The 12,381-nt window shown below is 29.2% G+C and overlaps 1 protein-coding gene across 1 annotated transcript; it reads left to right on the top strand.

The window, feature by feature from the left end:
- Window positions 1-925: 925 nt before the first annotated feature.
- LOC126742151 (heterogeneous nuclear ribonucleoprotein A2 homolog 1-like) lies at window positions 926-6,915 on the top strand. The gene is made up of 3 exons (XM_050448722.1): window positions 926-1,254; window positions 6,211-6,461; window positions 6,601-6,915. Exons 1-3 carry the CDS (start codon window positions 926-928, stop codon window positions 6,852-6,854), a joined length of 834 nt encoding a protein of 277 aa, XP_050304679.1. The 3' UTR covers window positions 6,855-6,915.
- The last annotated feature ends 5,466 nt before the right edge of the window (window positions 6,916-12,381 follow it).

The following is a 12,381-nucleotide window of genomic DNA, read 5'->3' on the forward strand; positions in this document are numbered from 1 at the left end:
GGGAATCGGTTGCCTGAAAGAAATAATAATGGTATAATGGTAATGTATAATATAATGATATGGTCTACGTTTATTATAAATTGAATTAATATTAAGTGACACTTTACTGTTTCCTATATTTAAAAAAAAATAATTTAGGCATTCTTTTTGTCTCATTCGTTTACGTAGTCAAAAGTGAGTTTACTATATTGATATATTTATTCAGTTTGTATATTTAAATTGTCCAATATTCCTTTAGTTTTTTTCCTTTGGGTACAACCTTGGCAATATAAACAAACCTGCTAAAATTGTTCATGAACTAAAGAAAACTATAATATTATTTAAATCATACTCAATTGACAACCTACATCTGCCTGGAAATAAGTGTAAATTTTTGTCCTTTGTTTAGAATAAATTAATGAATTTGACGCTAATAAATTACATTTTACTCTTAAACAAACTCTTTGTATCACATATAAGACCGTAAAGATTTTCTACTAAAACTAAATATTTATTAAGCTTTCATCTGATGGCAAACCATCCATCAATAAATATCCACTTTTTGTTTCAAAGATCCGTTTAAAAATTATATGCAATTATCACCGCGAAGAAAAGTGAGCACTTATTAGCAGGCCAGGCATAAGCGAATTTAACGCGGAATTTTTAAAAGTCCTTTACTTTTTTAAAAAGTTCCTTTAAGTCGATCCATTGAACTCACTTATAAAAAAATATAAATCATATCCACTATTGTTATGCATAATAATCAAGTTTTTTTCCGAAAAATGCTCCTCTAAAACAACTTAGAACTTCGGTCCTGACACACCTTGCATGCGTTTCCATCATTTCCATCATTCACGGTCTAAAACCCCCGATTACACACGAAATCTTATTAATAAAGCACCCACGAGAGCACCGTTTGCACCAGTTTCACACCAAACTCGTGAAAATGAACCTGCTAATCACTTTTCTAACATTTCTCACTTTAAATCAGTGTCATGCTCTAAAGGAAAACTCATCAAACAGTCCATCGGGGGTGTTGCAAAAGTTCTTCCAACAGTGTTCGGACAAAGAGGAATTGATAAAGTGCCTTAAAGTTCAAGCGGTGAAGGTTGCAGATCGGGCTCTACATTTGAGGTCTTTTAACGTCGTAGACGGATTGAATATCGTCGGTAATGCCCGCATGGGCAGGGCCGGATTGCACGAATTGAACACGACCAAGTTGGAGAAGTTGTCGCACGATGAGTTGGATAGTTTGATCGGCGATCGAGCGACAAGGTATAAACATTCATTTTTAAGCCCTTCGAATGAGCATTTTTAATTAATTTCAGGCAATTGAAAGTATTCTTTTTAATGTCTTGTAAACCCACTGCATTCAAATGGGTTAGTTCTAACGAAATTTTTTGAGCAGTGAGATTTTTGAGCTATTAGTTACAACTCACCGCCAGTTAAAATCAGTCAATTAATTTTTTGAATGTAAGGCCTTTAAACGTTTTTTTTTTTTACTTAATTCTTGGCAATTAATTTTTTTTTAATTTCTATTTTTTGTAATATGGTCTAATTTTAATTAATTTTTTTTAGACTTCTTATAACTGCCTGAAAAAAAAAACGGTTTTTCCAGGCAGTTGAAAAAGCTCAAATAGAGTTTTGTAATCTAGAAAGTCAACCATTTTAGAATTTTGACAATAACTCTCATAATGTTAACTGATTTATAAGTGAGAAATTATTTTCTTTCTTACAGGCACCCCTGGAATAAAATTTCAATATCTTGAGTTTCAGTGAAGGGATTTCCAAAATTTCCCTAAAAAAAGCTAAAGTGGTCCTCTGAGAATCAAAAAAGTCCATAATGTTAAAATTTTTACTATTACGACTCATGATATTCACTGATTTATAAGTGAGCAATTATTTTTTCTCTTACAGGCATGCCTGAAATAAAATTCCTATATTTTGAGTTTCACTAAATGGATTGCCCACATTTTTCCAAAAAAAACTAGAGGAGTCTTCTATGAATCTGAAAAGTCAATAATTTTAACATTTTGACTACAAAGTCTTGTTACATTCACTGATTTATAAATAAAGAATTATTTTCTTGCTTACAGGCACCCCTGGAATAAAATTGCAATATCTTGAGTCCCAATAGAAAGATTTTCAACATTTTTTGGGAAAAAGTTTGAATGATCTTCTAAAAATCTGGAAAGTCAATAATTTTAGAATTCTGACTATTACAGCTGATGATATTTACTGATTTATAACTGAGAAATTATTTTCTCTCATGCAGGCACCCCTAAAACAAAATTCAAATATCCTCAGTTCCAACAACAGGATTTTCAAAATTTTTTCAAAAAAAGCTGAATTAGTCTTCTGAAAATCCGAAAAGACAATAGTTGACTTTTCGGATTGATATTTTGGACTGACTGATAATATTCACCGATTTATGACTGAGAAATTACTTTCTCAGTCATAAATCTCTTACAGGTATGCCTGGAATTAAATCCCTATATTTTGAGTTCTAGCAAAGGGATTTCCAACATTTTTCCAAAAGAAGCTAAAATTGTGTTCAGAGAATCTAAAAAATCAATAATTTCAAAATTGTGACTACTACAACTGATGATATTCAGTGATTTACAAGGAAGAAATTATTTTCTCTCTTAAAGGTATGCCTGGAATAAAATTTTTATATTTTGAGTCTTAGCAAAGGGATTTCCAAAATTTTTCCAGACAAGCTAAAGTAGTCCTCTGAAAATCGGAAAAGTTAATAATTCAAAAATTCCGATTACTACAACTTATACCATTCACTGAATTATAAGTAAGAAATTATTTTCTCTCTTACAGGTATGCCTGGAATAAAATTCCTATATTTTGAGTCTCAGCAAAGGGATTTCCAAAATTTTTCCAGACAAGCTAAAGGAGTCTTTTGGAAATTGAAAAAGTTAATCATTTAAAAATTCCGATAACTACAACTTATACCATTCACTGAATTATAAGTAAGAAATTATTTTTTCTCTTACAGGTATGCCTGGCATAAAATGTCTATATTTTGAGTCTTAGCAAAAGGATTTCCAAAATTTTTCCAGACAAGCTAAAGGAGTCTTTTGGAAATTGAAAAAGTTAATCATTTAAAAATTCCGATAACTACAACTTATAACATTCACTGAATTATAAGTAAGAAATTATTTTATCTCTTACAGGTATGCCTGGAATAAAATTCTTATATTTTGAGTCTCAACAAAGGGATTTCCAACATTTTTCCAGAAGAAGCTAAAATTGTATTCTGAGAATCTAAAAAGTCAATAATTTCAATATTAGGACTACTAAGACTTATAAAATGTACTGATTTATAAATGACAAATTATTCTAAAGTAAGTATGATGATATTCAGTGATTTACAAGGAAGAAATTATTTTCTCTCTTACAGTTATGCCTGGAATAAAATTCTTTTATTTTAAGTCTTAGCAAAAAGATTTCCAACATTTTTCCAGACAAATTTTCCAGATATCTTTTAAAAATCGGAAAAGTCAATAATTTCAAAATGTTGATTACTACGGCTGATGATATTCACTGATTTATACCTAAGAAATTATTTTCTCTCTTACAGGTATGCCTGGAATAAAATTTCTATATTTTGAGTCTTAGCAAAGGGATTTCCAAAAATTTTCCAGACAAGCTAAAGTAATCTTCTTAAAATCGAAAAAGTCAATAATTTCAAAATTTTGACTAATAAGTCTTATTACATTTAGTGATTTATATATAAGGAATTATTTTCTTGCTTACAGGCACCCCTGGAAAAAAATTTCAATGTGTTGAGTCCCAACAAAAAGAATTTCAACATTTTTTCAGAAAAAAATTGAATAGTCATCTAAAAATCCAGAAAGTCAATAATTGCAAAATTCTGACTACTACGACTGATAATATTCACTGATTTATAACTAAGAAATTATTTTCTCTCTTACAGGTATGCCTGGAATAAAATTCCTGTATTTTGAGTCTCAGTAAAGGGATTTCCAAAATTTTTCCAGACAAACTAAAGTAGTCTTCCTAAAATCGAAAAAGTCAATAATTTCAAAATTTTGACTATTAAATTTTATAACATTCACTGATTTATAAATGAGAAATTATTTTCTTTGCTACAGCCATGCCTGGAATAAAATTCCAATATCTTGAGTTTTAGCAAAGGGATTTCCAACATTTTTCGAGAAGAAGCTAAAATTGTGTTCTGGGAATCTAAAAAATCAATAATTTCAAAATTCTGACTACTAGGACTAATGATATTCACTGATTTATAACTAGGAAATTATTTTCTCTATTACAGGTATGCCTGGAATAAAATTCCAATATCTTGAGTTCTAGCAAAGGGATTTCCGACATTTTTCCAGAAGAAGTTAAAATTGTATTCTGAGAATCTAAAAAGTCAATAATTTCAAAATTCTGACTACTACGACTAATGATATTCACTGATCTATAAGTAAGAAATTATTTTCTTTCTTACAGGTATGCCTGGAATAAAATTTCTATATTTTGAGTTTCAACAAAGGGATTTCCAAAATTTTTCCAGACAAGCTAAAGAAGTCTTTTGGACTTTGAAAAAGTTAATAATTTCAAAATTTTGACTACTAAGTCTTATAACATTCACTCATTTATAAATGAGAAATCATTTTCTTTGCTACAGCCATGCCTGGAATAAAATTCCAATATCTTGAGTTCTAGCAAAGGGATTTCCAAAATTTTTCCAGAAGAAGCTAAAATTGTGTTCTGGGAATCTTAAAAATCAATAATTTCAAAATTCTGACTACTAGGACTGATGATATTTACTGATTTATAACTAGGAAATTATTTTCTCCATTACAGGTATGCCTGGAATAAAATTCCTATATTTTGAGTCTTAGCAAAATGATTTCCAAAAATTTTCCAGACAAACTAAAGTAGTCTTTTAAAAATCGGAAAAGTCAATAATTTCAAAATTTTGACTACTAAGTCTTATTACATTCACTAATTTATAAATGAGAAATCATTTTCTTTGCTACAGCCATGCCTGGAATAAAATTCCAATATCTTGAGTTCTATCAAAGGGATTTCCAGCATTTTTCCAGAAGAAGCTAAAATTGTATTCTGAGAATCTAAATAGCTATGCTCTTTTGAATTAAAAAAAAAATATTACTTAAGGCACTTTAATTAAAATTACATTCAACTGCCTGGAATAATTAATTAATTAACAACTTACATTTTAATTAAAATTTAATTTTTTAACCATTATCTAGGGAAGCATTAATATTGAGATGGTACCTGCAGTTGTGTTTTGTGACTTGGCCAAAGCTTTCGATTGTGTCAGTCATCATGTTGCTGTGGAAGCTTGAATATTATGGTTTTGTATATATTCAAAAAAATTGACCCTGTCTAAGATCCTTAGTATTAATCTTTCTTGCACTATTCCTTTTTTTGTACTCTTTTTATTAGATACAATGTCATACTACCCAATAGTATAATTTTTTAAATACTATATTAGCAACCTGTTCTATTATGAATGAGTTCCTATATTGGAACACGTGGCTAAATGTGCCAAGCACAAGGCCAAAAAACGAAAAAAAAAATCTGCACTGGAGTTTCATCTTGTTTTAGCCAGTGTTTTGTTACAAATAAAAATCTGGAATTTTTATTTGGGGGTTTAAATGATGTAAAGAAAGGTTCTCTAATTGGTGCTGTACTTTTAATGAAATTATGACCCTCAGAACCTTATAAATACATAAATGACTTCCTAAAATTGCACGGCAATTAAATCAACTTCCTGTAAGAAGTTTACAATTTTTCAGCCAGTTGTCTATTGTTGTCAACTGCCTGGAATAAATTAATTAAATTTTATGAACCTTTAGGTTCTCAGACATACATATGGCAGGTCAATGTGAGAATTCGCCTTTGATGCCATATGTGGCATATAGGTGTTCATAGGCTTTCGACAAGGTAGAACTAATATGAAATCTTTGGTTTTTTAGATAGCGTTATGCCTGGAATAAGAAAATTTTTATTTTATTTTATTCCAGGCAGTTGAAAATATGGAAAAACAAATATTGTTTTTATTTTCTAAATCCTTCATAATCCTCTCCCTCTATTCAACTAGTTTAAAAGAAAAATATTTATTTCCAGGTTTCCAGATTTAAGCCCTTTATTTTAAACTGTGTTTTATTGCTTAAAGACCCTTCATTATCCAGAAACCATTAAATGATGAAAAAATGCTTTTGACAGATTTTTGGACACCCATAAAGTGGAAGTGAACATCTCAAAACTCCTCAAAGAGGAAACCGGCAGAAGTTTTACGGAAGAAGCGCGCAGAGGCGGTGGTGGTGGGGGCGGAAGTGGAGGTGGCGGCAATAGCGGTGGTGGAAAAGGGGGCGGCAAAAAGGGCGGCGGTGGCGGTGGAGGAGGCTACGGAGGCTATGGGGCCCTTATGGCCGCCCTGGCTATCAAGGGAAGCTTCTTAGCTCTCGCTTATAAAGGTATTTAACAACATTAAACCATCTAGTTGACACACACCATTTAATACGGTCGTTTTTCCGAAAGGCTTATTATCTGGGTCGCCTTAATTATGATTTAAATAAGTAAATGGTTTAGTGCAGGTGCAAAAGTTATTTTCAGGTATAGCCATCATGTCTGGTACAGCGATCCTTATCGGGAAAATGGCCCTGATTTTAGCAGCCATTCTCGGATTGAAGAAATTGGTATCGAACAATAACGAAAAAACCACTTTTGAAATTATAAAAACGCCCAAGTATACGGAAGAGCACGTTCATACCTCCGAACATGAGGACGAGCACTCCTATAGGAGGAATTATTTGGATAACAGTGAGGTGCAGAGGAGGGTTTATCGGTTTCAGATACCCGAGGACTAATTTTTAGTTTAATTGTTGTCGTTTGGAAATCGTACTTATTAAACGTAGTATTAGAGAGATATTGGTTTTTTTTTTTAAGAGGATATTCATCAAAAAATAAAGCCATTAAACATCAACCGATAAACTTAACATAAAGCTGATAATAATAAAAAAGTACACAAGAAATCATTGAAGAACTCAAGTTTGTTTAGACCACTCTCACCAAAAGTAAAAGTGAGTATTTTTTTTCATGAAATTTAATAACCCCACAAAGGTGTGTTGTACGTGTGTATTTAATACGGAGAGATTCTCGATAAGTTTAAACATCACTTTTTTCAGGCGGGTCATCATCTCACGAGTTCTCACAGACGGGAAACTTTCACTTCTTCTTTATTTTAAATTCGTGATGTTTTTGTCCCATTTTCACGGCGTACCGTATCGGCCTTTAAACATCGATATGCGAGCGGTATTTTCTCTTTTTCAGTTGTTTTATACGGCGATTAAATTATAAAAGGAAATTCTCAGTCATAAGTTAAGTGAGAAATTCTCCTTCTTCATTTTGTCATCATACTTGGAACTCTGATTCAAAATATTCAACTTCGGGTTGCTATGTGACGAAGCACCTCCGCCATATTGTCATTAAAAAATAAGTGAGTTGAGGTTAAGAGTTAAATTATTCACTATTATATTTCATTTTAGTTTAACGTGGAAGATTGCATGAAGCAGTCAAGGGTTTAATGCAAAAGAGCCAATGAATTGGACATTCAATCAAAAATCTGTTTGCAAAATGATGCTCCTTCTTCATTATATCATTAAAAAATCATTTTGATACTACAAGCTTTTTTTGCATTTCTTTCAGTGTTTTCGTTTAGTACTAATCCATAAATTATTTTTAAAAAATTGCTAATAATTCTGATAATTATTTTTTTAAAGATAAAGATCCTTCACCATTTTGTCATTGAAAGATGATTTATTTGAGGCTATGAGTCAATATGCTCTTTCTTTTGCATAATTTCTTGAAAATTTTCATCTAATTTTGATTCATGAACTATTTTGGAGAAAAATAAAAAAAAAGTAAATTGCCAAAATTTCTTTTAAAAAGTAACTATATAAAGGCAGAAGATACGAGGAATATAAAGAAATCAATAATTTTTTTCTAGATAATGCTCGTCCGCCAATTTGTCATTAAAAATAATGCCATCAAACGAAAATTTACGTAAATCTCTGACTCAAAATATTTAATTTTGGGCTTCTATATAACGACGCACATCCACCATTTTATCATTATAAAATCATTTTGATACTACAAGATGAATTTCTTCCAGTATTTTCTTTTAATTCTATTTTATGAATTATTTTTGGAAAATTGCCAAAAATTCTTTAAAAATATTAAGGAGAACACAGGAGGAAAACCAAGAAATTTCTTATGAGAAATTAAATTATTTTTTTTACAAGATAATGATCCTTTACCATTTCGTCATTAAAAGATTATATATTTGAGTTTATGAGTAAATATACTCTCTTCTTTTGCAATATCCTTCCAGAATATTCATTTAATATCGATTCTTGAACTATTTAGGATAAATTTTTAAAACAATAAAAATATAGAGTAAAAAACTGATTTTTATAATAAAACAAAAGATAAATTATTTGGGGATATATGCAATCTTTTTACCATATTTCTACATAATTTTGATTGACGAATTATTTTAGAAAAATTGCCAAAAATTCTTAAAAAAAAAAAAAGAATATATAAAGGTACATGCGAAGAAACACCAACAAATTTATTATTTTCTACTAAATAAGGCTCCTTCACCAATTTGTCATTAAAAATAATTTAGTTGAGGTTAAAAATTAAAATATTCATTTTAATTTAACTTCAAGGCTTTAATAAATAAAATTATAAAAGGTACAAAAAAAGGTGACAATTTGAATCTATTTGCAAAATAATGTTCCTTCACCATTTTGTCATAATTGATATCAGAGTTTTCAGAGTCAATATACAATTTTTTTGCAACATTCTTTCAGAATTGGTATTCAATTTTGTACCATGAATTAATTTGAAATTTTTTTTTAAATGCTCTTAGAAGATAGCACTATCAATATTTTATCACTAAAATAGCAATTATTTAAGAGTATGAGCCAAGATAGTTATTTTTTTGGATTATTACTCCATAATTTTTAATGAATTTCGATTCACGAATTATTTTATAAAAATTACTAAAAGTTTTAAAAAGTTTTTAATATATAAACATACTATTAAACACGAGGAAAGCCAAGAAATCAACTATTTCTTACTACAGACGAAAAACAATGAAAAAACACAAAGTCACGATCTCACAACATTTACTTAAAGCTACACGTGTTTTGCTCTATTCAGAGCATCATCAGGCCTTAAAAAGCCACTAACGTTGGCAAAACAGTAAAAAAATTTTAAAATAATTTTTTTTTTACTGTTAGTGGCTTTTTAAGGCCTGATGATGCTCTGAATAGAGCGAAACACGTGTAGCTTTAAGTAAATGTTGTGAGACCGTGACTTTGTGTTTTTTCATTGTTTTTCGTCTATTGTATACGTCGGTCTCTTTGTGAAAAATGGATGAGATTTTCTCATTATTATTTCTTACTAGATGATGCTCCTTCACCAATTTGTCATTAAAAGTAATTTACTTGAGATTATGAGTTAAAATATTCACTTTTTAATTTACAATTAATAGCAGTATACCATCGAGTATTGATATTTCATAAATGAAACAACGTCCAACAAATTTATTATATTTTGTATATTTAATTATGGTTTTATATATTTTTTTACTTATAAAGCAAATTTTTGGTAAATATCAATTTTCTTTTAATTTGACGATATTTTGTGAAATATTACTTAAAAATAGGAAAAGTCAAGAAATTACGAAGTGGAAGTTTTTTGCAAGTTATTGCTCATTCACCATTTTATCATTAAAATGTCGTTTACTATCCTTGATTAAAAATACTCTTTTTTTGCAATTTTTGCTACGAATATTTATCCAGTTTGAATTATTTTAAAAAAATTAGGAAATTTTCTTTAGAAATTAAATATATAAAACAAAACCCATTTATTCCTTACTTAATGACGCTGCTCCACCAATTTGTGATTAAAAATAATTTAGTTAAGGTTAAGAGTTAAAATATTCTTTTTTTAATTTCATTTTAGTTTAACTTCAAGGCTTTAATAGATAGAACTAAAAAGGCAGATAGATAAAAGGCACAAAAAACGGCGAGAATTTAAACCTATTTGCAAAATAGTGCTCCTTCGCCATTTTGTCATTTAAAGATAATTGCTATCAGGTTTTTAGTTAATATACTATTTTTTTTGCAAAGTTTTTTCAGAATTGGTATTCAATTTTGTGTCGTGAATTAATTTGGAAAAATTCTTTAAAAAATGTTTTTAGAAAATAGCACCATCACTATTTCATCATTAAATAAGAAATTATTTAGGAGTATGAGCCAAGATAGTTATTTTTTTACATTATTAGTCCATAATTTATATTGAATTTTGATTCACAAAGTTTTTTAAAATTTTTAATATATAAACATACGATTAAACACGAGGAAAGCCAAGAAATCAACAATTTTTTACTAGATGTTGCTCCTTCACCAATTTGTCATTAAAAATAATTTACTTGAGATTATAATTTAAAATATTCAATTTTTAATTTACAATTAACACATGAGATGGAACCTCAGCAGTACCATGAGAGTGTTGATATTTTACAAATGAAACAACTTCTAACAAATTTATTATATTTAAATCATTTTATATTTGTATTTACATATATAGCATATTTTTGGTAAATATCAAATTTATTATTTATATAATTTAATTTTATTTTGATGATGTTTTGTGAAAAATTACCGAAAAAAAAGTTTTTTTGCAAATTATTGCTCATTCACCATTCACACGAGGAAACTTAAGAAACCTGAAACAAGAAATCAATTATTCTTTACTTGATGACGCTCTTCCACCATTTTGTCATTAAAAGAATATTTACTTGGCGCTAAAGGCCACTGTATTAAATTTTATTTTATTTATAAAATTTTCATCTAATTTTGATACAACAAATCAAAAGAAAATATCAAACAAAATTTAAAATAAAATTTCGAGAAAATAAAAAACATAAAATAAGTACAGATGACACAGGAAATTTTAAAGATGACACACTTTTACCATTTTTTCATCAAAGATCATTATCATTTAATATTGATTCACCACAGAAAATTATTAAAACATGACGCTCCTCTACCATTTTGTCATTAACAAATAAGTTATTTAGGGCAATGAGCAAAGATGCTTCCATTATTTTTATATAATTTTCATTCAAATTTCCTTCGCAAATTATTTTATCACAACTACCAAAAATTCTTTAAAAAAAAAATTAAAATTTAAGGCAGAACATACGAGGAAAGTCTAGAAATCAATTATTTTTAACTGAATAATGCTTCTTCACCAATTTGTCCTTAAAACTGATCCATTATCATAATCTTAACCTAATGTTGCAATTGTTGCCAAAGAAAAAAATTATTTTTTACTAGATGACGCTCCTTCACCATTTTGTCTGAATACTGACAAAAAAAAAACGTTAAAATTAAAATGAAATTCACGGTCTGGGCCGTTTAATTCTGTTGAACCTCACCGGTTCTACGGGGTCTCACCCGGTCATGATCAAAACTTGACTTTCCTCTCGAAGATATGCGGATACGACCTTATGCAACTCGTTTATATTTAACCGACCGAATGTGATTTCTCTCTCGGCATTTTCTCTCTGTGCCGCTATACGTACGACATGACACCCGCGACCTTAATTTACACACCACACGACCACATTCATGGTTGATAAAACTTTTTTCTTTTTTATTGAAATTCAATTAAATAAATTAACGTTTTTGTTTATTTAAGAGGGAAATATTGGGGTTTTTTAAACGAGAGAAAGCGGGTTTATTTTATAATATGAGGGTGGAAAGTAAGCACTTTCTTAGCGAGTGTATAAGGGTGGTATAGGTTGTTTTTAGTTGGAGAAAGTCGTATTGTTCATCTTTTTCAGATTTAATTTTTTTATATTTTTTTTATTTTGTATTGGATTAATTTTCCGAAGCAACACAAGATAGTTATATAAACGTTTATTTTTGATATATACCAGGTCGCTATTTATTTTCTAAAAAAAAAAACGTTTTTTATTAATCCTACCCTTACCCCCCCACCCACCCCGCACAATTTACCAGTAAGAAATTGTTTCCAAAAATTATTGTTTTCCAAAATAATACGCATGAAGATTTATTAGGTCGGTAATATCTAATCTAATAATACAGTTTTTTTATTTAAATTTAATATTAATAAATATTTAATACATAAACAGTGCTATTAGATTGGATATTATGGACAAAAAACAGTGATTTTTCAACGAAATTTCTTACTGGGAAAATAATTGGGGTGGGTGGGGGGCGGGTAAGGGTTGTTTTGATAAAAAACAATGTTTCTGCAGAAAATATATATTCAATATTTAATTTATTAACACTG

Source organism: Anthonomus grandis, chromosome 11 (assembly GCF_022605725.1).
Source record: "Anthonomus grandis grandis chromosome 11, icAntGran1.3, whole genome shotgun sequence".
Lineage (NCBI taxonomy): Eukaryota > Metazoa > Arthropoda > Insecta > Coleoptera > Curculionidae > Anthonomus > Anthonomus grandis.

Bases quoted from the DNA above. Each gene is read 5' to 3' on its own strand.
- LOC126742151 (XM_050448722.1), top strand. From the start codon at position 926: ATGAACCTGCTAATCACTTTTCTAACATTTCTCACTTTAAATCAGTGT. The intron at 1,255-6,210 runs GTATAAACATTC...TGCTTTTGACAG, and splicing joins ATCGGCGATCGAGCGACAAG to ATTTTTGGACACCCATAAAG. The intron at 6,462-6,600 runs GTATTTAACAAC...AGTTATTTTCAG, and splicing joins CTTAGCTCTCGCTTATAAAG to GTATAGCCATCATGTCTGGT.